General features: G+C 38.5%; 1 protein-coding gene across 16 annotated transcripts in view; it reads right to left on the bottom strand.

The window, feature by feature from the left end:
- dlg1b (discs large MAGUK scaffold protein 1b) overlaps positions 1-27,911 on the bottom strand; it is a 156,438-nt gene that overhangs the window by 104,763 nt on the left and 23,764 nt on the right. For 8 of the 16 annotated variants that reach the window (XM_051953004.1, XM_051953005.1, XM_051953008.1 and 5 more), the window contains exons 3-4: positions 20,329-20,492; positions 15,122-15,193 (exon numbers count right to left, since the gene is read on the bottom strand). In XM_051953004.1, the coding sequence (XP_051808964.1) occupies positions 15,122-15,193; positions 20,329-20,492 (236 nt within the window). Of the gene's footprint in view, positions 1-8,336; positions 8,583-15,121; positions 15,194-20,328; positions 20,493-27,911 lie in introns of those variants that run through there. The other 8 variants (XM_051953007.1, XM_051953013.1, XM_051953014.1 and 5 more) reach the window with 2 other exon arrangements.

Genomic DNA, 27,911 nt, shown 5'->3' with positions numbered 1-27,911 from the left:
AGCCAGAAACTAGTTCAGCTGTTAAAGAGGCACCATGACAAAGATTTTCATGACACTTAATGACCTTTAAAAAGAGCTCATTTACTGAATCAAGACGAGATAAACTAGAACAACTTGCGATATTCCAGTTGCACAAGAAAACAGCCTAATAATGTGTCAGAGAAGTATAAAAGTCCAGCTGCTTAAACTCCATCTTCTGATTGGATTTCAATGCTGCATTTAACCATTCAAACCCAGTAACTAAGTGGAAGGTTTGAAAGGCTTCTTATCTTGAAAAACAACACACCAAATTGACAAAATTTATCAACAGCAACACTAGAAACAGATATAATGTGCAGGTTTTTAACCATATTTAAGATTAAAATCAAAATGGGGGATGTTCAAATCAAGTGTTTTTGCCCTCGATCAAATCCAAGTCATTTATTATTTAGTAGCTGCTGATACCTGATACCATTTTCCAAGACAATATACGTTACAGGTACTTTAGACTAGTTGTAGTACCCCATAGTTCCAACAGGTGGAGCCTCTTACTGTTTATTACCGTAGAGAAGTCAGTTCATGTTGGCAAGCAACGAGCATTGTGGGGGCTTCGCTGTTAATGGGCACCATGACAAAGACTTTTTAGAAGCTTAATGACCTCCGTCCAGAATTCAAACGCTAATTCAAACCGGGATTAACCACGACATCCTCCAATGTTCAGGTGGCATCAGAAAAAGGAATCTTTAAAGGCCAATAACACGTCAGAAAAGCACGAATGTGACAACAAACTAATCAATTATCGATTAAGGATGCTGCATTTTTTTCTGAAAATTATTGAAACTTGCTACAACGGATGCGAACAAACGATCAGGCTTCGGGTTAGATCAGTTTAAAACGGCCTTTAACGACAACCCTGATGAAAATAACTTTGTTCTACATGCATTAACAGAAAATTCACCATAAATTAAAAAGTTTAGCACAAGATTCTGTTAAAAAAAATAAAAATACATAGAAGCCAGTGTTTCAGCTGTGAAATTCTCATAATTTTAGATATATATTCTTTTTAGAGCTTGTGACGGCCCCCATCCTGCTGCTAGTGTGGTGGTCCCAGTGTCTGTTTTGGGTCGTAACAGAGCTAGAAACTATTTTTATTAGTGACGAAATTTTCAAACATCTTGACAAAAAAATCCAGAAATCCAATTTAACACACGTTTGTTTTAAAAAAAAAACGGCGATAAGTCAAAAATAGATATTTTAGGATCACTAAAACATTTTTTTGAACTTTTCCTGAGCCTTTCCTCATTTTACTGCATTTTATTTCTTCTAAATATTTTTCCAACTTGTTGTGCTTCAATCTGCCTTTTAAATTCTAATGATTTTATGACTTTTTGTTTTGCTGCTACATGTAGCGCTCTGTGAGCTCAATAATGAAAAATATTACATGTATATGAAGATTATCATTATTGTTCTATCGATTGACTGACTGATCGATTACACTGTTGGGTTTCTTAGCAGCTGACGGTACAGTGAAGTAAAAACACTGATTAAACTCCAGTGAAAGTCATACCCGAAGCCTCCCTGCTGTGATACGTTGTGTAATTGGATTACTCTCGGTCCTGTGGCGACGTTGCCGCTGCAGCCGGTAGAAACTTCGTCACGTGATGTTTGTGTTGAGGCGTCTGGACGAGTCCTGATCCGTCTGCCGCTGTAAATTTAGACCGTTTGGTTCCTGCTGCCTCTCAGAGCTTAATAAGGCGCCGAAAATAGTCCCAACGCCGAGGCGCTGCCCTACAAACACACAGCCGGCTGCACCTGCAACGCCGCGTCTGCAGAGAAACGAAGCGGGAGGCCGTGGGTTCGAATCCCCGTCTGCTTAACAAGAAACACGAATCAATCAGTTAACTACCATAATTAACAGAGCTGAAACTACAGAAAAATATCAGCTTTAATCAGATTGTTAAACCAATTTTCTGTTTTATTTATGTTTGTGTTTAATACATTTTTATTTCTATAAACTAAAGAAGTTCTGGCTCCAGTAATTTATCACCTGAAAACCTAAATACAGCTTTTAAGTTAAATATATGAAACTACAATTTGAAATTGTTCAACTTGTTCATCAGAACGCTCTTTTCAGAACTTGTTTTTGTATTTTTTTATTTGAGACCAGGGGTGTCCAACATGCGGCCCGTGGTCCAAAAGTGGTCCTCCAGAGGGTCCAATCCGGTCCTCAAAGTGTAAAAATTACAGAGAAGACATTAACTGCAGATTGTAAATTAGTAAAACTATGAATTTAAAATAATTTATAGACCATGACAAGTTGTTTTGATCAGAACGTAAAACACTAGATGGCTCTTTTGTGTCTCATTTTTGTAATATGTCGTCTTTTTTGTCGTTTACAGTCTCTTTATTGTCCGATTTATGTCGTTTGTCATGTTTTTGTCGCTTTGCGTTTTCTTTTTGTCTCACTTGTGTTTCACTTTATTCATTGTTTTGGTCATTTTGTGTTTCTATGTTTTTTGCCGTTTTGTGTCTCATTTTTTGTAATATTTTGTTTTTTTTGTCTGACTTTGTCATTTTGATCATGAGGTAAAATACCATACTGTTCCATTCCACATGACTAAATGTTGTGCTCCTTTGTTCCTTGAAGTTGTAATGTGGAAACGATAAACTGAGGCTGAATGACGCTGAAACAGAACTTATTGTTGCTCAGAAATTTCAGGTTGTTCATGTTATTTGGTAAAAAGAAAATTCCTTAAATGTGAGCATTTTCAGAACAAACTTTCTTGCACTAAAACAACGGAGCCATTAGCAGCTGTGGTTATTTACAGGTAATTGTGCTGCGATTTTACTGATTACTGGAGATCAAACTGACCTGAACTAAAATGAGTTTGACACCTCTGCTATAAATTAAACGGGTGAATAAAGGGATGTTTGAACGCTGCTGCACCAGTCAGTGTGAAGTCATTTTACAGGTAACATTCATATTTTATTTTAGTTAGTCTTATAACTCTCCAGAAAAGCTGCAGCTGATTCGCTCAAAATGCAGCAAAAGTTGAATGTAATTTCTTAATCAGTTTCTAAATCTGATAAAATGTCAGAAAATAAGTTTTTCCTAAAACCTGACAAGAAGATGTTCAGTTTATGGTCATTGAGGAGCAACAAAACATGTTTAGACGATATATCTGCAGGAATTACTCGAATCGATTAATTATCAAAATAGCTGCAGGCTCTTCATGAAAATCAAAAAATATAATTTAGCATCACATATGGGGAGAAAAGAAGCAGAGAATGTCTTTAAAAACAAGTAATAAGGGGTTAATTATTGCAGCAACTGGTTTTTGTTAATCATCTGTTAAACATTAAGTCAACAATATTAATCAATATTTAATAATGTGTGATTATTACTTCATTTTAAATAAACACACTCCGCTTAAAACATCCCCCGCCTTATATATAGTACCTCTAAGTGCAAGAAATAATAACATATACTGGACGATACACCTACAAAATGATACATCTTCACTACAATTTAAAAAAAAAACAGTCAGGTCAAGGTCATGCACCCCAAAAGGCACATCTACATTACCAACAGGCTTAGTGTGTGCAATATGAATGAAATCCCTCAAGTAGTTTGTGAGATATGATCCAGAAACCAAAAAATATTTGGAGTGCCTCACTATGACCTTGAAAATCAGGTCAAGGTCATACACCCCAAAAGGAACATCTATACTATACAGAGATGGCCTGGGTGCAATATGAATGAAATCCCTCAATTAGTTTCTAAGATATGCTCCGGAAACGAAATGCGGACGGACAGACAGACGGACGTACAGACGGACGGACGGGCGGACGTGCCCACGCCAAATGAGAGATGAAGATGGCTTCAATTTGTCTTTGAATTCTTTTCATTTGACGGACAAACCTGTTAAAAATTAAACCCCAATTAATAAATCTGTTAAAAAACAAATAGTTTCCTTTTAACTCTCGGTTCTTTTCTTTGTCGCTTTAGATTTTAGAGGAGAAAAATTAATCTCTGCAGGAAAAAACAACAGAAAGCAGCAAAGTGTCCAAATTATGATGTTTCTTGGTTTGCTGTGATGATTTCAGCTGTAGTTTATTTAATTTCAGGACATTTAAAAGGTCAAATGTTGCGTTCAGGTGCTGTTGAAGGGCCGGGAATCGAACCGTAGACCGCTGCGTTTACTGGATCCAGAGCTGTTAAGTTGCTAATCTGGTCTATCTTGGTAATTTACGGTTGAACCTGGAGCTTCAGGAGTCGTTTTCTGACTGTCCAAATCCCCCTGCTGCTGTCCACTAAATAAACATCACCGCATTAACGTTACAACCGCTGAGCCTCAGATAAACACAGACAGGAAACAGGATTTTAGTCCATTAGCTCTTGCAGGATTAGCGGCTCTGCAGCGCACAGAGCCGCTAGCCAAGGCTAATGCTAACGCTAAGACTGCAACCCCTTCAACTCAGAGCTGTTTGTTTTCCTTCAATTTTCTCTGAAAAATAAAATCCTGCAGCTTTCTAAACAGAACAACCAAAACTAGAAGGAGAGAGAACTAAGAAACGTCTTCAGTGTCGTTTAAAACGGCAAAAATCAGCGGTTTACGACCTTTATGGACACCACAAAAAGTGAAAGCGAAACCAGCACCAGATGGAAATGACGGAAAGACGATCTATTCATTTGCTATTTCAAAATAAAACACCCTGTAGACTTCGCCCGATATAAATTATTCATTCTATGTGTCTGGCAGTTGATGACAGCCAGTGTAAATCATTACAAAAGAAAAAGTAAATTTGTTTTTACAGACAAATAGAACCAAAGATCACGACATTTCATCAAAATCGCTTCATTCTGAGTGTGTCTCGTTAAAATAAATGAATAAATATCTCAGTGATGACACCGTTTACCAGCACTGGATCGTCAGATATCCAACTTTAAGATGGTCCTCAAACTACTCATCTGTAATTTAAATCAGAAAATTTAACAAAATCCAAGCTTAAAATGTCAATATTTAATTGAAATTGTTTTATTTTGCATGTCTCTCGTCGAAATAAACAAATAAATCTGCAAAAATAAACAGTTTGCTCTATTTGGATTTTGTAAAACTAAAATTTCTTTATTTTCGACTGAACTGCAGGCAGTGTTGCTCTAAAAGATAAAAGCATCGCAAGCCACCTGTTCTCAGAATTTAAATAAATAACTAAGTCTCAATGCTGACACCATTTATCAGCACTGGACAGTCAGATATCTAACTTTACGACAGTCCTTGAACTCCTCATCTGTAGTGTAATCGGAAAACAAAACTGAATTTGAGCTTAAAATCGTAACATTCCACCAAAATCGCCATATTTCACGTGATTCTTGTTGGAATAACTTAACAAATCTCAATAATGACAACATTTACCAACCAGAAACGGAACTGGATAGTCAGACATCCAACTTTTCGATGGTACTTTAACTACTCATTTGCAGTCCGATTGGAAAACACAGCCGAGTATTTCACCAAAATCGCTTTATTCTGTACATGTCTGGTTAAAATAAATGAATAAATCTCAGTGATGACACCATTTATCAGCACTGGATCGTCAGATATCCAACTTCACAACGGTCATTGAACTACTCATCTGTAGCTGAAGCCGAGCTTAAAGTTGTGACATTTCACCAAAATCGCGTTATTATGCATGTCTCCTGTTAAAATAAATGAATAAATCTCAATAAAATTACAGTGAATGGTCAGATATCGTATTTTACAGTGGCCCTCAAACTACTCATCGGAAAACGCAACCGAATCCGAGCTTAAAGTTGTAATATTTCACCAAAATGGCTTTATTTTATGCATTTTTTGCTAAAGTGAGTGAATAAATCTCAATGACGACACCATTTACCAGCCAGAAACTAAACTGGATAGTCTGATGTCCAACTTTACGACAGTTCTCGAACTACTCATGTCCCTCAGGTGTTTCCAACCTTGACAAAACAAACTTGCTTTAGATATTTTACCGTTTCTTATTTGTGTCCGCATTTCATTTCTATTCTAACCTGACAACTCATCTTTTCGTCACACATCCGTTTTTCTCAGTTGAGTCAGTTTTGGATTTTTAGTTGTGCCAAAAAGTGCAGAATTTTTTGTTTTTAACAGAATCTGTTTACAGTAAACGATGCATTTATGGCTGATTTTTTAAACGAGTGACTCTGATGAAACGCGGCGACTTTAAGCTCAGATCAGAAGGTTTCCGGCTGATGAACTGAGTCATTTTGAGGATTTATTTTATTTTATTTCTTGACTGACATTTCAGGGTCGGACCGATTCTCCGAGGACAGTCAGTCTGTGGTTTCAGAACGCAGTCTGTCAACAAACTGCCAGCTTTTTATTCCCACCACAGACCAGAATAACGCCGGTAACCATGGCAACCGTACACAAAAAACAGCCTTCGAAATGTCGGCGTTAATCACAAATGCTGCAAAGCTTTAAAACGGAGGAGATTCCAAAACGCACCAACAGAAAAAGACAAAAAAAAAAAATACGGTGGCGTTAAAGGTCGACTGGCGTGAACTTTTAACTTCTGAACGGCCAGAGTTTGATCTTCAAACACGGATTCTGCAAATATCAACACAAAAGGTCACGTTCTGCCAGAGCAGCGTTCGACAGCAGCGAGAAGCTCTAAAATTCACATTTCAGCAAAATAACACAACCTGCCACTGACTCGGAGTCTTTTAGTGTTTTAGTGAAACAAAAATAAGCTCATTTCTACAGATCGTTTTCATCTAGCGACACACTTTGGAGGATTTAAAATGTAATAAAAAACAATAATTCAAACTCAGACCTGCATATAAAGACAAAACTACTCCAGGATTGGATCAAAAATGTAATTATTACTTCATATGTTAATAATTCTAGAGCTGATTTAATCATTATGTCTGTACAAATCCATCTAAATGCCCGTTTCATTCTCTTTTAATCAAAAAATAATGCAAAAATGTGACGCACAAACCTGAGAAGCAGAATTTATTAGTGCCAAAATATAACCTGAAGGTTTTCAATAAGACGTCAAAATGCAAGTTTCATTTCAACGCAACCTGTCACTGACTCGGAGTCTTTAGTGAAACAACAATCCATCATAAGCTCATTTTTACAGGTTATTTTCTTCTGTAACATGCTTTGGAGTATTTAAAATATGATAAAACGCAAAAATTCAAACTCAAAAGAGAGGATGAGTGTCTAAACTGCTTCAGCAATGGAACTAAAACTGAATTATTATTGCTTACATTATTAATTATAGGTCTGATTTAATCATTATGTGTGTAAAATCCTCCTAAATGCCTGTTTGAGTCCCTTTTAACAAATAAAAACTGCAAAAATATAACACACAAACCTGAGAAGCAGCATTAATTAGTGCCAAAATTAAACCTGAAGGTTTTCAATAACATGTCTGATTTTCAAGGTTTGTTTCCAGGATGTTTTAGGGGGTAAATTTTAAATATTTAAGCCAACCACAGAGCTCGACATGCTCAGTACACTTATCAATTCCTGCAAAATTAATATCCAGCCAAAGAAACACACTGAAAGATTCAAACATTTCCTCCCCCGAGGTGCATTCATTTTCCAGGACGTTTCACTTTAGTGTCTTCTGGAAACTAACCAGGAATTTCCAGGTTTTCCAGCAGAAAACAGCTGCAGAATGTGGCTTTAGCCTCCTAACTGGTCTGAAAAGGGCAAAATCAACTCAGTAGCCACAAAGAAAATACATATTAGTCAGCAGCATGGGTTTATGAGCTGTGACTAACATAAAAAAAATGAAGAAAAAAAGTCATGTTTAACAGTGAAACCAATCAACTGATCATTACCTTGATCAGCAATCAATACACATGCTAATCAATCCAATGCAACAGCTCACAGTGAACGAACCTCTCTGTGCTGTTGGTAATTAGAAACAGTGAAAATGGCAGTTAAACAAGCTGAAAACCTAACGCCAAAATCCCATTTAGAAAAGTCGAAATTAAGCAATTCTGCATTTCTTTGCAAAATCACGCAAACGAAAGAAACAAACTGAACATAATTCAGAAATCGGCAGCTTAGTTTGCAATTCGGCTTAAATAATAATTAGAAAATAGATTTCTAAGTTCACTTTTTTTAATGTTTTAAGACGCCACCGGCCGCTTTGATCAGCTGCGCGCTTCCGTCGGGAATCAGCGGCGGCGCGCATTAAAAGTAGATTTTTAACCGGGTTAAGTCCGAAGCCAAATTTTTCACACACGCCGAATTAAACACTGACTCCCGGCGGAGGAAAACCACCGGCTCCGGTGTTCGTGCGCAGCGAATTCAGGCGCCGTTTCCCTCCGTTACCTTAGTCGTGACGATACAGATGCAGTCCATGGTTCGGAGCCCGCCTGCATCAGCATCTCATGTCCCCACCTCGGTGCGTCCGGCTCCCGGGTGCCGTTACATTCACTGACCGTCCTACCGGTGGTGGAGGTTCTGCTGTTCACCGGAGAGCCGCCTCATCCCGCCCCCGGAGCTCCTTCGTCCCGGGATCCGGAGCTGAGCGGCGGCAGGACGCACCGAACCCCGCTCCCACTGACTCAGGCCGCGTTCAAGCGCCGCGGGAAAACTCGGCTCTCTGATACTCGCCGCGCTAACGACTAAAAAACGCAGAATTAATTCTTTAAAAACATTTTGTCGCGATAATACAGCAGCTTAAACCTAAACCACAAACGCCTCATCCGTTACATCTATTTGTTTCAAATCAAATGTGCCTCCTCTAATGAGTTTCATCAGCAAAATCACGGATTTCCAAATTTCCAGTGAACGCAACACTGTATACCTGATTGAATACAAGAAGATGGTTTGAAAATACCTCAACAGCCAGTAAATAATCACAAAATCATCAGAAATAACTGAGCATTAATAATTTTAACTGTAAGCTAATAAAGTTTTGACTTAAATGTGAAACTTTCAGGTGCAAAAAGACCAAAAATCCGACACAAAATCACTTCCTGCTGCATCCAAAAACCGTTATTAGCTACATTTAAAAATAAAGTAATTGATTTTAGCTATTTTAATGTGACTTTTTAAGAAGAAAAGGTCCTGGAGCTTCTTAAATGTGAATATTTTCTGGCGGTAAACTGAACATCTTTGGGTTTCGGACGTTTTTCACCATTTTGTAACCAAACAAACTGATCAATAAATGAAGAATGGTTAGTTTATTAGTTCAGGAACAAATTAATATGCTTCTTTTCAACACAAGAGCATAAAAAACTGACTATAAAAGTGCATCAGGGCTGTAAGTTTTCATAAAAATCTGTCAGTTAGCTTCAGTTTTAATGAAAAATGGTTCAAAATGAGCACTTTGTCATTCAAGACTCAAATAAATGCAGGTCAATCCTCGTTTTTCCTCTTTAAAGTGTCGATATATTATAAAAAAAATCCAAACAGAGCTCCAGATGCCCAAGAAACAGTCAGAAATTCAAATTTATTCAACTTAGAAGGAAAAAGTAGCAGAAAAATGTCCCATCAGAGAGGTTTTTGTTTGATAAATGAAACCTGTGAACTGGATTTGATCTTTAACGTTCATCAGAGCTGCAGCAGCTTTTGTCCTGATTCAGACGCTACACCTTTAAAAACACCGACTCTGGTTACATGTGAGTCAACGCCAAATGGCCGAGGAGGAGGAGGAGGAGGAGGAGGAGGAAGAGCGTCGCAGCAGCAGGAGTCGAGGCAGCGTGGGCGAGTGGGAATCACAAGTTTGAATAATTCACAGTTCCTTGAATCCGTCATGTGGCTGCGGAGCGTGTCACCGCTGTCATATGGCGTGTTTCAGCCCCGCTTACACAACACAGGAAGTGATGTCAGCGGCGGCTCGCACCCCGGAAAAACCTGATGCTCCTCGACCCACACGACTCAGAAAGAAACACCAGGCAGGTTGTTTGTTTTTTAAAAATAAATGAATAAACCTCAATGACGACGCTGTTTACCATCAGTGGATGGTCAGATATCCAACTTTATGACGGTCTTGAACTATTCATCTGTGGTTTAACGGAAAACGCAACCGAATAAGAGATTAAAATCAGAATATTTCACCAAAATCACTCAATCCTGCATGTCTCTGGTTAAAATAAATGAATAAATCTCAATTATGACATCATTTGTTATCCAGAAACTGCAATGAATCATCAGATATCCAACTTTAAGACGGTCTTTGAACTACCGGTACTCATCTTAGCTCAATCGGAAAACGCCACCGAATCTGACTTTAAAATCGCGACATTTTACCAAAATCATTTCATTTTTGAACTCAATCCTGTTAAAATAAATGAATAAATCTCTAAAAATGCAACATTTCACCAAGAACGCTTTCTTTTACGTGTCTCTTGTTAATAAAAACAAAGAAATCTGCTAAAATAATAAGTGTGCTCTAATCTGAGTCTGTAAAAAGTTAAAAATTACCTTTTTGTCGTCTGAACTACAGGTAGTGTCGCTCTAAGACAAGCAATTGCTCTTTTGTCGTTTTGTGTGTCATTTTTGTAATATTTTCACTTGTTTTTTGTTGTTTATGTTTGTCTCATGTTTTTGTCATTGTTTCCTTTTTTGCATCGCTAGTGTTTTTTGTCATTTTGTGTTTTGCTTTATTCGTTGTTTCATTTATCATTTTTGTCGCGTTGTAAATTTTTCGTCTGATTTGTCGTTTTTCTTTTGCTTCGTGTCGCTTGTCTCGTTTTTGTCGTTTTTTTGTTTGACTTTTGTCATTTTAATCATAAAGTAAAATATTTATTTTTTATAAAAAATTATTTTTCTTCATAAACTTCAGGTTGTTCATGGTGTTTTGTAAAAAGATGATTCCTTAAATGTGAACATTTTTGCACTAAAACAAAGGAACCATTAGGAGTTGTGGTTATTTATCGGTTATTATGCTGTGGTTTTACTGGTCAGTGGAGATCAGACGGGACTGAATGTGGAACCTGGACTAAGATGAGTCTGACAATCCTCATGTAGAAGGCCTAAACCTTATTGATGGGATTCAGTCTTTGTGGCTTTTTGAAGGTTTTTAAAGTTGCAGGGCTCCAGGAAATTAAATCTGTAAAATGATCGGCTCCGTTTGTTAACCTGAGATGAATCAGACGTTGGTTTGAAGAGTCGGATGACGTCTGATTAAGATCCACTGTGGGATTCTGCATTCAGGGATGGCAGCTGTGCACAGTTTTAGAAAAAAACAACAACAACAACAACAACAACAGCATGTCGTTTAGTGTAAAAGAAAGTCGTCTGAACAACCTGCAACAAGCTTATTCCAGCTCAGGAACTAAAAATGTGAGCAGATGTGAGGATGACCGGAGCAGCAACAGCATGAAGACACAAACAGGAAACCGACTTTAACCTGCACATATAAAAATAAAACCAAAAACCACAACTTAAATCCACATTGAACCACCACCATGAAGGTCCTGAACCTCAGTACAGCTCCAGTCGCTCCGAGTCGTGGACCAGTCCAGGGTCCGGGTCCGGCTCGAGCTCCGACCTTTAACTTTAGTTTTATTCAGGTTGCATAAAGCTGCAGCTAAAGCCTCATAACGGGGGTTGTTTTTTTGTTTTTAATGGATTATTTCACTAAATAAATGCCTGGTTTGCTTTAACAGCTTCCTCAATTCTAATCAGGAAAATCCAACCGCAAGATATTGATTTATTTTTATAAAACTAAACATTTAGCCTAAAAGTCTGTTTGTGAATTTAGACAAACTGCATTCAAGTCTTTTTTAATCTGTTTGAATTTGTCTTCCAGAAGATTTTACACTTCAAATATTAAAAAACAAGTTAAGTGAAATAAAATAATAGTATTAACAAAGAATATATAATAATAATAATAATAGGAATAATAATAATAACAACAACAATAATAATAGCATCAATAATAATAATAATGTTAAATTATCTCAATAAAATGTAAGAGTTTTAATCAACAGAGTGGATTTTAATTTAATCAACCTGGAAATTACTTTTTTTTTATTTAAACTAAATAAACTCAGCTCTGCATTGGTAACAGTGATAAAAACTAAATAACAGTTATGATTACATTTCTAGTTTTTTTGGCTCCTTTGTGTCGCCGTAGATTTCTCTGCTTTCAGAAAATCCTGAAACTATCTGATCATCCTTTACAATTAACACATGTGGTAATAATCTATTTTTGTTAATGTCTGGGCAGCTTAGCTTGAATATTTACAATTTAACAAATTATTTAGACAGAAATATTCATGAAATTATGAAATGTGGAGCTACTTTACGTAAAATTGAACCACAAGTCAACATTTCACCATCACAAATCTTAAATTCAAGCGTTACTTTAACATATTTACTGTTGGATGAAAACCTAAAATTAAGGGGAAAAGACGCAGGAACATATTATTAGACATCTTTACCAGCTGTTCACGTTCTCAACCCTTCAGCTCTGAGGACAGGAGGTGTACTGTTCAGACCGACAACATGAATGAAGCACGATGACCCATGACCCCTGAACCCACCACAGACCGCCTCAAGGTGTCGCCGTCGTAACGGTCCAACAGCTCAAAAAATATAAAACCAGAGAAGAAGTCCTGCCGAGGAGGAAGATTATTTAACGAGTAGAAACTAAACGTTTAGCTCAGATCAGCAGTAAAAAAGAAGACGCGGTTCCATATGAGTCAAATTAAAGCAAACTTTTGAGACGTCATAAAATTTAGAATTAGTCGTTTCCGTTAACTGCTGTGGAGTGAAAAACACCTCAGCTCTATGGAGTCAAGGAAGGCAGTAAAACACCAAAATCACAGCATCTGATGAGCAACTCTTAAGTTCTATGAGGTAAAATTAACGATTTCATCAATGGAGTCTAGACGCTTTGAAGATTTTAGACTCCATTGACAAAATTGGTAATTTTACCTCAGAGAACTTGGAAATTGATGTTATACTGCTGTCTGACTTTTATGTTTCCACAAGGTAGTTACGATACAAATAAATGTGTGAAAACGCCAAAGTCCTAAACAAGTAGACCACCAAATACCACGTTCTACCAGGTAAAACTGCTGTTTTTGTCAATGGAGTTGTTGTCTTTAAAGAGAAGGCACAAGACAGTTTCAATTCCCAGTGAAATTGTGTCACTTTGGTGTTTTAACAAGTCAATTAGGATAGAAATTAATGTGTTAAAACACACAATAAATGAAACTGAAACCGTTACATCCTTCTGTTTAAACCTACCAGAGCCCATTGACAAAATCCATCATTTTTACCTCCCTCAACATATTCTAGCAAAGTCAGACAGTAGACGGTCTACAGTCTGACTTTGCTAGAATATGAATTTGTAGATTCAAACACCAAAGTTTTACAGAAGTAGACCAACTACCAAGTGTTGGGAGGTAAAAGTACTGTTTTTGTGGCTTTGAATTAAAGGATATAGCAGCTTCAGTTCCATGCGTTATTCAGTGCTTTAACACATTAAGACATTTATTTGCTGTTGACACATTAGTTAGAATGTGAATTTGTGGCTTAAAACACCAACGTTTTACAGAAGTAGACCATCAACTGCCATGTTTTGGGAGGTAAAACTACTGACTTTGTCAATGCAGTCTGGTTGCTTTACTAGAAGGATTTAGCAGCTGTACTTTCTTGTGTTATCATGTGACTCTGGTGTTTTAACATGTTAATTAGGACATAAATTAATGTGTTGAAACACACACAATAAAACACACAATAATAGAGGAAACCAAACCCTTTAAAGCTACCAGACTGCATTCACAAAAACAGTCTTTTACCTCAGAGAACACAGAAATTGATGGTCTATTGATGTCTGGCAAAACAAATTAATATGTTGAAGCATAAAACTAACATGTTACAACACCAAAGTCACATATTTTCACTGGGAACTGAACCAGCTACGTTCCTGCCAGCAAAGCCACCAGACTCCATAGAAAGAAAACCTATAATTTTACCTTGCAGAACCTGATAGTTGCCGGTCTACTGTTGTGTAACTTTAGAGTTTCATTGAACTAATGAGGATTCCAACCGTCTAGGAGGCTGGTTCTTTGGTCGCTTTGTTGTTTTTTGCCATTTCCAGATTTTTCCCAAACAAACTAAGGAATTGTCAGAAATTCGGACATCCGAAAAAGTCTAATTTGGTGAATTTTCGGTAATTAATGAGGCTTAATGTATCTTAGTTTGAGGTCTTTAATGAACTTCTACATTCATGTAAGCTTTGGGTTGTTGAAGAGCTTTAAGTGGGTGAATTTTAGTCAACAATAAGCCTTAATTAATGCAAGTTTTAGTTCATTAACAAGACACATTTGTATGAATTTTAAGTCATTAATGAGCCTCAATTCGGTGAATTTTAGGTCAGTAATAAGACTTATTGCATCTCAGTCTGAAATCTTTAATGAGCTTCAATAAGTAAATCTTAGGTCATTAATGAGTAAATTTGGTGATTTTTACCAATTAATAAGTCTTAATATATTTAAGCTTGAGGTTTTTACAGAGCTTGAATTCATCTAAGTTTTGGGTCAATAAAGCACCGTGATTTGGTGAATTTTAGGTAATTAATACAGCTTAATTCATTTACGTTTTGGGTCATTAATGAACCTCAATTGGGTGAATTCTAGCCTTAACATAAGTTTTAGGTCATTAACGAGCCATATTCGTACGAATTTTCTGCCATTAATGAGTCTTAATTCGTGGAAGTTTCAGGTCAGTAATGATCTTGAATTATGTGAGTTTTAGGTGGTGAATAAACTTTGATTAATGTCAGTTTTGTTGAACAGTCTTGACTTGTATAACTCCGGTTGTTTGGGGCCTTAACGAGTCCTGATTATTCTAAGAAAAAATTGATACTAAACTTCATAAACGGAGAATTCGTGGCAATGACTGATTTAGTTTCTAAACCTTAAAATAAACCAACAGTGAAACGTGTTATCATCTCGGCCGTTTTCTTCTCTGGTTTGGCTTCATTCGGACTCCAGATCTACGTAACCACGGCAACACCTTGAGGCGGTTCTGGGTCAAACCGGACCCCCGACCCTGGACCCAGAGCCCCTGGATGGTCCAAAGCACATGAGTTCTGATGGGGCATGCGGCGAAGGTGGACACCCCCCCACCAACAGCAGCGGTCCGGTACTTACTTGAGGATGGAGGCCGGGCCGGCGCTTGGCCTGGGCCAACGTGTGCAGGATTTCATTTAGGAGGGGGGAGTCCTACGGAGGACGACGTGATTTACAGTCAGAGAAAGAGGGAAGAAAGAAAAGGCGTTCAATGCAAACAACACAGCAGCTAGAAATAAAACAAACTGGATCTGAACATCCTGTCTGGGTCGGTGCCAGAGGAGGAGAGTTTATCACAAATAAAGAACCATGTTTCCACCGGAATTGCAAGAGTTCCTCAAAGAATTTGCTGGATTCTCAAACCACAAATAAACTGGTTCAGTTGGGAGAAAAGTGAATGAACCCATGTTAAACTACAACAGTAATATCTAAAAGAAACTAGGAGTCTGTGATGACATTTATCAGGTAATTATAAATCAGTTTAACCAACATTAACATCGCTAGTCAAGAGAGTCTTTGGCTGTTAAAAAAAACAAACCTTCATTTATGTGAGATTCAGGTCAATACAGAGCTTTAATTTGGGGAATTTTAGTTAATAAGGCTTAATTTATCTTGGTTCTTTAATGCACTTTAATTCATGTAAGTTTTTGGTCATTGATGAGTTTTAATTTGGTGAATTTTAGGTCATTAATGAGTCTTAATTTGGTGAATTTCAGGTAAATATTAATGTTTAATTTATCCAGGTTTGAGGTCTTTTCATTAAAGTTTCATGTCAGAAATTAGTCTAAATTCCATGAATTTTAGGTCATTAATGAGCCATCATTCATGTAAGTTTCAGGTCAAAAATCTGCCTTGATGTGATGGATTTTAGTTCATTAATGTGTCTTAATTCAGCAAATTTTAGATTAAAAAAGCTTCAATTTATGTATGTTTCAGATCATTCTTCTGCCTAACTTTGGGTCGTTAAATAACTTAAGTTATGTACGTTTCAGGTCAGGAATGAGCCTGAATTTGGTTAATTTTGAGTAATTAATGAGCCTTAATTCACGCAAGTTTCACATCATTCATAAAATGTAATTCAAGTAAATTTTAGGTCATAAATTAACCTTGTCTGACTTTTGGATCGTTGACGAGGCTCAACTTGTAAAACTTAATGAGTCCTGATTCTTCTTCTCCATGTTGTTAACAAGAATCATGTAATTTGATGATATAAGGAATAGAATCCTGGTTTTGTTCCTCCTGTATGAAAGTAAACTGAATATATTTGGGTTCTGGACAAGACATTTTACTTTAAGCTCTGAGAAACAGAGAACGGTAGTTTTCATCATTTTTTTAAAGAATTTATGGATCACGAACCAAATTGGTTAACCAAGAAAAAAAATGACAAATTAATTGAGGTTGAAGTTTTAGTCTTTCGTAACATCGAGACAACGGAAGAGTTTGAAAGCTCTGTGAAAAGTGGTGTCTTATTATCAAATACCAGCTTTAAAATCTTCATTTTAATACAATTTGTGTTGAACTTTGAAGGCAAACAGTCCGACATACAGACATTTCAGTGCAGGCGGCTAAAATCTGCCGACCCAAGAACCAAACGTGGCTGAATGTGGAGGATAAAACTCGTCATCTGGCACTTCAAACTGGTAAAACAAACCTTCACACCAACGAGACCCACATCTGGCTACAAAACACAGAAACCTGCAGCTGTGATGAGGACCGGCGTGACTCAGCTGCTGCTCTGTCATGGTCTGGGAACGTGATGAAGCCAACGAAAAAGAAAAAAACCTCCACTCAACAAGGAAAGCTCGTCCTGAAGCAAAAGCAGTGCAGCAGGGAGCTCCTGACTGCATCAGATGGAGGGAAATCAAACAGAAGAGGCCCACAGGGGTCAGTTTAATGGCTTCTATCTGCACAAAGCATGAATCCAGGACACGTTTAGCTTAGCTTAGCACAAACGCTGCAAACAGAGGGAAACCGTTAGCCTAGCCCGAATGACAGAAGCAGAAACCATCATGTAACTGTCATATGGATGGACATCATGTTTACGTACATGCAAAACACATTAGCGACGGCAAAATGGGATTTAGTCAATTTGAAGCTGACAGATGAGGTTTTTTTACATAAACAAGCAACAAAAGACATCGTGGGAGAGATGTGGATGAATATTTGAACAATTTCTACATTTTTACTTAAATAGGACATCTAGAAACATTCAGGACCCTTGAAGAGACCCACATTTTTGAGAAAAATGAAGATTTCACCAATTTCTAGAGCATTTTAAGACAATATCAACTGGTCAACAAGTCATACCTCAAACCTGTTGTTAGCATCTATTGCCATGTCAATTTTACTTCATTAATGAGCCTTAATGAGCTGATTTATTCATTAATTCCCCAAAAGTCAGTTACAACTGAGGACCCTTTCGGATGAAGACAAAACATCTTTAAGAACTAAAACGGTCAAGGTTGTCTTCCACTGTAGGACAAATACGGGTTAGAGAAATTCCAAGAAAACAAGTCGATTAATAATAACTACAATGACAGACCAGTAAGACACTTGGTTCGACACGTCAACAAGTCCTTCTAGCTATTTTTACTAAACGTACACCATCATAAAAACATCCAGAACCCTTGAAATTGGTGAACATTTTTGAGAAAAATGCAGATTCCACCATTTTCTAGATCGTTTTAATACAATATAAATTGAGACCAGCTGATGCAGCAGTTCTCTAGTCTGTCTATAAAAGTCGTGGCTAAAACCAAAGACCTCAGAAAGCTGCTGTTAGCATCCATCGGTTAGAGCTCCCCTCACCACACAGTAAAAAGCCTGCTGGGCTGTACATTTGTTTACGCGAGGAAACGAATAATACCATCAGTGTTCACAAACATAACCTCCGACCGCCTCAGAGAATGAGACGCTCTAATCTGGACGTTTTCATACCGAGAAGTCCGTTTGGTTCCCCGGAGTCCGAGTGCTGAACCAGACGCCAGCTGTTTGCTGCAGTTTCCTCCACAAACTTTAGCCTTAAAATTCAATTTCATACGAGGACAGAAAATAACATTCGGTGGATTATTTTCCAATTTCTGGCTAATCCCACAAACTGGTATGAAAACACGGGATTACGGAGCAATGAAAGAAGCCCGCTGACGGTAACATTCATCCACAGAAAACAGAACGTTTATCTTTTATTTCACTAAACTGAACTTTGTTGCTGCTCGTTTAAATCGCTTCTTCTAGATTTCAGACTTCTGTGATGACAGAGAGATAAAACGTGGATAAAAAGACTCGTATTTGAGGTTCCTGCTGCCATTTTAACCCTCCGAATCCCAAAAAACAGCTGAAATGTTTGAAATCTGTTTAAAAAAAAATGGAGAAAAGGCACCAAACTTACACCATTTATCATTCAGAAACTCAACAAATTATCATCTGTGACTCCAAGTCTAGGCTTCAAGATATTCCATCAAATAAATAAATAAATTTAAAAAAAAAAAAAAAAATCGCTTTTGCCATGAATAAACAATTCGTAATAAGGAGATTGTGTTAAAAATAAAAAATTTGGGGGTTCCATTGCACCTATCATTTCGTGACTTTTAGGTCATTAATGAGTCTTAATTTGATGAATATTATTTTATTAATGAGTCAATTTATTTAAATATCTCAAATGGCGATGATTGTTGGACGCTAAAATTGACCAATATTCCATTAACACCTTACATGTATTGGTAAACAGTTTACCAGCTTGCCTTAAACATCTCACATACATCAGTAGACGCTACAATTTACTGATGTTTCCTAAACGTCTCACATGCAGACTACAGTCAATGCTAGCTAGTCGGCTATACTCCAAGAAGCCTCTCGTCTCCACTCAGTTGCTGCAGTTTAGTGATTAAAACAGAAAAAATGAGTCATTAAATGTCTTGACAGATATCCCCTGAACGCCTCACAAGCATCTGCAGAGGATACAATTTACCAACATCCCCTGAAAGCCTCACATGCATCAGTGGCCTGTACACTGAGAAGCTTCTAGTCTCCAAACAGCTGTGAAGCTACAAAGTGAGTGTCTCTGAAAACTAAGAGTCAGGAGCACTGGCAGGTTTCTGGTCGCACTCTGGAGCTCAGAATATTCATAAATATATCCTCAGTGTTTTATCGCTTGGAGTAGCTACTTCATGAAACTCTAAAATGGACACACAAAAATTTTTAACATCATATTTTTGTCAAACCTTTCATTCCTTCATATTAAGAGGAGCACGGAGGGAAATTAAATGAAACTGTCATTGTTTAAACATCCAACAGATTCAACAAAACACTCAATAGCCAAAGCCTTTGCAGTCTGCAGAATCACTGCTAGATGCCAGTAAATCCTGCTCACCGTGACTCACAGTGCCGGGACGTTTATTAATCCTCGGGCCACAGAAATATGTTATAATTAGCGGCGCTTATCCGTCAGAAACAGACGTGACTAATAACCTGACGGACGTCGTTTAATGCCATCGTCCTGCAGTGGCTCCTTGGCCTTCACACCTCTTTACCAGATTTATCCTTCAGGTTTTCTGCTGGCGGCACTTAAATCAAACCAGAAGTCGGAACAAGAACCTAAAGCGAGGCGTTCTCTGGTTATTAAGAGTTCTGAAGCTGCTTCCCTGAAGACCTGAGGGCAGCAGACGTGCTTCTAAAAGCACACTTCACCTATTTATTGACTCATTTGTGCATTCGGGTTCCCGCTGTGCAGAAAAACATCCCCGGTGACGGTTTTATTATTAGATTATTGACACTGCTGCTTCTGCAGCTGTAGTTGGTGGCGTTGGTCTAAAAATGGTGAGAAATGAGCCGAAAATGTGTAAAAATCTTTAACAGGAAAAGCAGTTTTGACACAGGAAGAGCTAAATGTTCCCGTCATCAGCTTTTATGTACGATTAGGTGGGTTTTCGTCCTTCATGCTTCACCTCTCAGGTGCATCGGCCTCTGTACCGATCAGAGAGCCATCGCTACCCGGAAACGACCTTTTCCTGGTGTTAAGGACGGACCTGAACAGTCGAGAGTGTTTTCAGTCCTCTGAGTTCAGTCCGAGTTCAGCGGACGGCTTTTGAAATAAATGAAACACCAAACTGTGTCAGTGCTTCACTCGGCTACGTTTGAAAGGTGCGATCTATTTTTAACGGCTTTCTATTTTTACTGAGGGCCGTTCTGTTTCTGGTACAGGGAAGAAAAAGAAGAAAAAAAACAGCCAAACGGAGCGAGAAGCAGGAAAAGGAAGCGGAGCGTCCAGTCTGGAGGAGGGCTGGTCTTACCTCGATGCTGGTGCTAAGGCTGGGCAGAGTGTCCGAGGTCACCGTTGTGCTTTGAAGGCTGGAGAAGTCCCACAGGTTGACGGGTGCCACGGGGTCCGCCCCCTTGGAAGACTCCGCCCACCTCTGGCTGTCCAATAAGGTCACTTCGTAAAATTCCTGGATATCTGAGAAGACACAAACGGAAACGAGTTTTTTTAGAAACACTTTCTTAAATGCGATTTTAACTAATGTTCAACTCGAGTCTCATTCAAAGTTCTTCATTTATAACGTTTTTTTTTTTTAAATTGTGCAACGTGAAACCTAAACTGCTGCAACACTGGAACTTCCCTTAGGGGATCAGTAAATACTACCAGACAGGGTAAATAAGACAAAACTATTAATCCTGAAGAAAAATTATAGTGTCACAAAAAATACAACATAAGAAATGTAGCGCCTAAAAAGTAGAAGAGGAGCAAGTAGTTGGAGATACATTCAGCATGGTGAAGCATCTTTCTACAACGGCTGTAAACATGTACAAATGTGAATATTTATGAAACAAAATGACAAAAAACAGATTCGAAACAATTAAAACAAGACACAAAATGATAAAAAAAAACAGATTTGAAACAACTAAAAAAGATACAAAGTGACAAAAACAAGACAAAATGACAAAAACCTGATTCAAAACAACAAAAACAGGACACAAAATGACAAAAATGTTCTACAAAACAGCATAAAAGGGGACTAAACGGAGACGACAAGAGAGACAGAGGAAAACCAAAGGTACTGGATGAATAAAATAAATGCAGCATGGCTCAGAAACAGTGAACAGAGGAGCAGGTTGCTGGAGATACATTCAGCATGGAGAAACATCTTTCTAATTTTGGAAAATTCCTGGATATCTGAGAAGACAACTTTTTTAATTTTAATGTGCGACTCGAGTCTCGTTCAAAGTTCTTCACTGATTAAGTTCTCTTTTTAAAATTGCGCTTTAAATGTGAAATTTAAGTTGCTGCTGCAAAACTAAAACTTCCCTTAAAGGATTCATAACTACAGTAATAAAACTATTAATCCCAAAAGAAATTTTGGTGCCAGAAAAAAAAATAACATAAGAAATGCAGCACATAAAAAGTAAAAGAGGAGATACATTTAGCATGGTGAAACATCTTTCTACAGAGGCTGGAAACATGGAAAAACCTGAATATTTATCGTACATAAAGATGGCACACTGACATAAATAAGACACAAAACAAAAAAGCAACAGAACTAGACACAAAAATACACAAACCAGATGCAAAACAATTAAATGACAAAACACAACAAAAACAGATGTAAAACAACTAAAACAAGGCACAAAATGACAAAAAAACAGATGCAAAACAACAGCAAAACATTGTTATCTAAGCTTATATATATGTATATATATATACACATATACACACATATATATATATATATATATATCTTCAAAATCACTTTATTCTACTTGTAGCATTAAAAAAAATCTTAGATTCTGTGAAAAACTCAAATTTCCAAAGCACAATTGAACCAAGTTAGAGGGTTTATTTAAAATCCCCAAAATAAATCATTAACACAAAAAAAGAAATCTATAAAAACCACAAAATTCAACACTCCCTGATGTAACAGAAGTTTTTAGTGACTCGGTTGGGATCAAGTGTGATGTGATGAAAATTCAGTGTGTTCAGGTTGAACTGCAGGCAGTGTTTCAATGTCAAAACAGCAAAATAAACAAAAGAAAAAAGTTCCCACACGTCAAATTGTACCGATGCTCGAGCTTTAAAAGTTAGTGAAATGTCAATCAAAGACTGTATTTTGGTAGAAACATGGAGCCATCGATATTTATAAAGACTTCAAGGAGCTTTCTGGGGCCGCAATACAACTTTCATTTGAAAATTTTGCACTTTCTTCCATTATCAGGGGCCAATAATTCAAAGTTTTTCCTCTGCCGGAGCCATTAAATCAATTAGATCTGCTGGAAACAGAATATTTCTGGAGATGTTGATCCCTTAACCTGGTTTTATCGAGGGTGAAAACACAGGAAATGATCAAAAGTTGGTCAAACTATTTCTCACAGCTCAGTTTGGGGTAGAAAATGACAGATATAAAGTAAACTCTGAACAAAACGTGAGACAGTGGAGCGAAGTTATCTGTTCAACAAAAAGACCAGAATATAACAATATCTGCTGCAGCAGAGAGTGACGCTCGGTGTTGGTGGCCGGCAAAGGTCAGACTCCGCTGCTCCGACGCTCATCGGGTTTCAGACGCTACAACAACAAACTCGACCTGCTGAGGCTTTAAAAACAAGAACAAGTTCACCAGCTATGAGCTAATCAACACGAAACACAAACCTACAAGCTAACAAAACAATTATCTGATCCTCTGAACCCCAAAAACACACCATCAGGCTGGAAAGGGATGTTTGTCTTTAAAGCAGAAATAAGAACAAAGCCAGAAAGACTCTAAAAACAGACGCAACTGTTTGAGCTGAACATTTATTCTGGAAGGAAAAACGAGCAAATATGAACTGGAAATCGTGACATTTCATGAAAACCCCTGAACTCTACAAGTTTCATTCAGAAAGTCCCAAAAAATTGTCTGATAAAAACCACAAAATTAGGATAGTTTGCAGAGCAAAAAGGAAAAAAAAAAAACATAAAATCAAGGCAGCGTGGATCAGAAACGGTGAACAGAGGAGCAAGTTGTTGGAGATACATTCAGCATGGAGAAACATCTTTCTACTGATGATGAGCAGAGCAGTTTAAGAAACAGAGTTTTGTAAAAATCTATCATATGTGGCGTTTCTGTTTATTCCCAGTGTTGATAACACTTGTGGGGATTCAGAAACATTGATTCCTGGTGTTTTTCCAGTTTTCAAACAACAAATAATCACAGAAATGCAACATGTTTCCTTTCTAACCGCCGTTGTCGACCTGGCTGGTGGATCTGATCGGTGTTTCCAGTCCGTCCCTGCAGCTCAGCCTGTTTATGATACTATAAGACGGCCGGCAGCCCAGCGGCCACATCCAACGCCGCATTTTATTTTTGGACGCACAATTCTGGGCAGAGCTTGTGGATCTAAAATAACCGCGGCTTTCTTTGGCTCGGCGGCACAGCTGACCGCCCGGCTGGCACAGATGTTCCCCCATAAACCGGCGGATCTCCTCGCTACGACCACCGGCCTTCAAATTACTGCCCGCTCGTTGGATTTTCTTTTGCCCCCCACACGCCGCTAAAACCGTGAGATTTACGTTGTTCTTTTAGATTACACTTCACTCGGAGGATTAAAGAATGGAAACACCAGCGAGGATCTGTGCTACGGAGCAGCGTCGTGACAACTGGAGGACTCACAAACAGCTTCCTCAGTGGCTTTACAGCCTCTATTTTGGACATCTGGCATATTCTGGCACATGTTGATGCTATAAATACAAGTAGAAAAAGTCTCTAACTGTCACACCCATTTGATTTGGTTCAGTCTAAACCGATCACATCCCAGCTCTAACAGCTCCATCATAAATTCGGCCTGACAGCAGGACGTCCAGCCAACAACCATAGCTTTAGATTTGGTGATAACGGAGGAAGAATGTCCTTCAGTATGTCAGCTGTGGTGATTCCACTGATTCCAGAGGCTAAATATGCACCACAAGTTCACGCTAAGGCTCCGCCGGCATCTCAAAACTGACACAGTATCTGCTCGATCTGGAGATGGGAATTGAAAACTTTCAGATAAATGTCAAATCTCATCTTAAAACTCTAAGATTTTGTCAAAATGGCTTTTTTTATCGAGATGCGAAACAACCGAAACGAGACAGAAAATGACAAAAAAAAAGCAACACAAAGCCACAACAAATAAGACACATGATGACAAAAACAAGATGCAAAACGACAAAAACTAGACAGGAAATGACAAAAATAAGTTGCAAAATTATTAAAACAAGAAAAAAAATGACAAAAATGAGATTCAAAACAACCAAAAAAGACACGAAATGACAAAAAACAGATGCAAAACGAATAAAACAAGAAAAAAAGAGCCCAAAAAGAGACAAAATGAGAAAAAATTTGACAAAATGACAAAGAAAGACAAAACAGCTGACGATAGAGACAGAGGAAAATGAAAGCTACTGGATCAATAAAATAAATGCAGCATGGCTCAGAAACAGAGAACAGAGGAGCAGGGGCCTCATTTAGAAAGCTTGCGTACGCACAAAACAGGGCTAGAAAGTGCGTACGCCACTTTCTACGCAAAGGTTGTGATTTCTGAAAACAAACTTGGCGTGAGAATGTGCGCACCGGTGCGCCAACTTTGATGCTTGCTTACGCACATTTTGGAGACAGAGGGAACGGCAGTGCCGGAGGGTGAAGTGGTGAATTGAAACCAGATTGATCTCAAACCTTTATTGTTATCACATATTAGACTTGTAGAGCCGGATAATCATAAACCCTCATTGTTGTAGATGTTCATATAGTGCACCATTTGACCTACGACTGTATTTGCAGAACTATGTTCATATATCAAACTTACATCTTCAAATGATACAGAGCGGTGAGTGGCACTGATTGATTGCTAATTTGGAAAAGGCTTCTGACAATCAGTCCAATCGCTGATCAAGCGGATAAATAGCGGGTGACAGCCGTGTGCAATGTGGCACAATGGATGTGCTGGCATTGCTGGAAGATCACGTTAAGAATGGAGAGAGTTTTTAGGGATCACAGGGATTTCCTGGTCCATGATGATGACTGGCTAATAAGCCGATTCAGATTCCCTAGAGCAGTGCTCTTGGATCTATGTGCTGAACTGGGCCGTCTTAGACAGACCCACCCGCCGAAACCACGCCATCCCAGTACAGACACAGGAGCTGACGACTCGGGGGTTTCTGGCGACCGGCTCCTTCCAGCGGGAATTGGCCGACAGGTATGTGTTTTATATGAAGAATATATGAGGTTACATTTGCTGTCTACATCCTATCTGGGTCTGATATACAGTTACATGATGTCCTTTAGGTCTGGGATATCACAACCAGCGCAATAATGCCAGCTGTTTTGGATGACATTATAAACATGACCAGTCAGTACATCAGGTTTCCTTACACTGTGGGTGAACAGGCCAACATTAAACGGCAATTTGCAGCAATGTCCGGTTTCCCAAATGTAATCGGCGTAACTGACTGCACTCATGTTGCTGTAAGGGCTCCGAGTGAAAATGAATTTGTCTGTGAACCGAAAAAATGTACATCAATCAGTGTACAAATTATTTGTACATCGGACATGATCATAACAAATTTAGTGGCAGGGTGGCCTGAGTCAACACATGATTCATTCATCCTGACACACAGCAGTGAAAAGACTGCAGGGGGCGCTGTGTAAAATGCCGTGGATCAGCAGCTTATTTATATACAGATACATTCATGAGTTACTTTGCACTGACCATTCATGGTAAAATGTGGGTGTGTTGTGGGCGGAATGTGAGGTGGATCCACCTGTGCAATCTTCCAGCTGGTGTGTGATTTATCAAGAAATTGCATGCAGCTGTGCTTACACACAGTTTTATAGATCAGGGACGAAGGGCGTACGCCCATGTCAGATTTTCGGCGTACGCAAACTTTTAGTATGGATCCTACGCAATGTTTTATAAATGAGGCCCCTGGTTGTTGGAGATGCATTCAGCATGGAGAAACATGTTTCTACAGATGAACAGAAACAAAAAGTTCGCATAGGCTGTAAAAGAATAGTTTTAAGAATCTACAATATCTTTCCAGACGGGCACATTGAAAAAATGTTGAACAAGTTGGGTTTCTTCACATTTCTATAAAAAAATAAATAGAGCTTTTGTACTTTTTAAAAATGATTTCTGAGTTCTCTTTCCTTCTCTGTGGTTGTTTCTCTGTTAACAATGAATCCCACTCATGTTTTGTTCTGTGGCTCTCTAACACTAACTCACTTCAGCCCTTTCACAATAAAAGCCTCTCATGTCTCAGTGCTACATGGATTTGATGGACCAGAACATATATGAGGTCAAACCGTCACCGTTTACGTCACACATGAAGCAGGAATATAACAGACTGACAGAACTACCTTCCTGGGAGACAAATCAGTGAAATTAAGGCACAAAGACTTGATTTTTCACTGATATCAGGTTACATAAGACTCTTTGATGACTGAAAATAGCTCCAAATATCAACATAGTACAGAAGCTGCTGCTGTAGGTCCTAAAAATAACAAGTGCTCGTTTGTTTCCAAACCCTCTCACTGGATTCATTCTGTGGTTCGTCGCTTCATGGTGAAATGCCTCGATTAAAGTTGTGATGAAGTTTGTTTCAGACGTTCGTGACTTTCCAACTTTCCTGAGCCTCCAGTGTTTATTCTAGTTCCATTCCTGGCTGCCAACTGTTCGATGGATTGACATGAAAATGTGGTTTGTGTTTAATAACCATCAGAACTCTGATTTCAGGCAAAAACTTGCAAAGCTAAAAACATTCCCAACAGCCTCTGTTGGTAAATGCTAGCTGGTAAACATCAACAGGCTGGCATTAGCATTTACCTAAAAGCAGCTTTTTGCCTAAATTAGCCGTACTTGTCAAGAAACAGCCCCATGATGGACGCAGTGGTTCGACAGTTGAGGTTCCGAGACATCAAATGACATACGCAAACAGCAAATTTCACTGCACTGTAATGTATTAGCTGTGAACAAATGCCTCTTCTTCCATGCTACTATATTCTAGAGTCACTGTGCAGAGATGCACCGCTCCCAGTGCTCCTGCAACGTTTGGAGCACCGGCACATTCGTGATTTCACCACGGACCACAAATTTGCGCACAAATTATTCTCTCAAACTGACCCAAGTTTCATGTGGAGAACCGATAAGTGGGGATGAGGTGGGTCTGCAGCTACCACCAAGAGAAGAAACAGCTTTTACCGTAGAAGAGGAAAAAACGTGAGGTCAGAAACATCAAACTCAGTGTTTCCTGCAACTTTCGCATGATTGTGCAACATAAATTCATCCTCAAGAGCTGGACTATCAATACACAGCTCTACTGAGACGTCCCACAACGAGGCATCTGATGAAGCCAACTTTAATGACGTGAAAATTACACAAAAGTTTGTACAACAACATAGGGCTGGGCGATATGGCCAAAAAAAATAAAATCTCGATTCTTTTAGTCATCTTGGACGATTACGATTTTAATCGATTTTTGTTGTTTCTTTGCGGTCTGTTTGCTATGGCTAGTGCTAGCCATGCCGCACTCCCGTAGCTGCCAGCACTCTTCCCATTCTTTAGGATGCCTCTGCTGGAGGTGCTGAAAGAGGTTAGTTGTGCTGCTACTCTTTGTTTTCACAGTACTTTTGCAAACCTTGCACATGACTGTAGTTTGCTCTGTGTCAGTCTTGTCAAAGCCGAACCACTTCCATATAATCGATGCAACATGAGGCCCTTTTCTCGCGACCAACTCTTCGTCTGCTGTTCTGTCCGAAATGATGTGGATGCGAGTGTTTTGGCGGAAGGAGATGAGAGACGGAAGCAAACGCCAGTGCACAAGTCGTGAAAGGCAGAAGAAGAATCTGTATTGTTATATATTTAAGCTTGCCTC

This window comes from Acanthochromis polyacanthus, chromosome 9 (assembly GCF_021347895.1).
Source record: "Acanthochromis polyacanthus isolate Apoly-LR-REF ecotype Palm Island chromosome 9, KAUST_Apoly_ChrSc, whole genome shotgun sequence".
Lineage (NCBI taxonomy): Eukaryota > Metazoa > Chordata > Actinopteri > Pomacentridae > Acanthochromis > Acanthochromis polyacanthus.
Note: the sequence above shows the minus strand (reverse complement) of the source record. Positions and strands in the feature narration are given on the sequence as shown.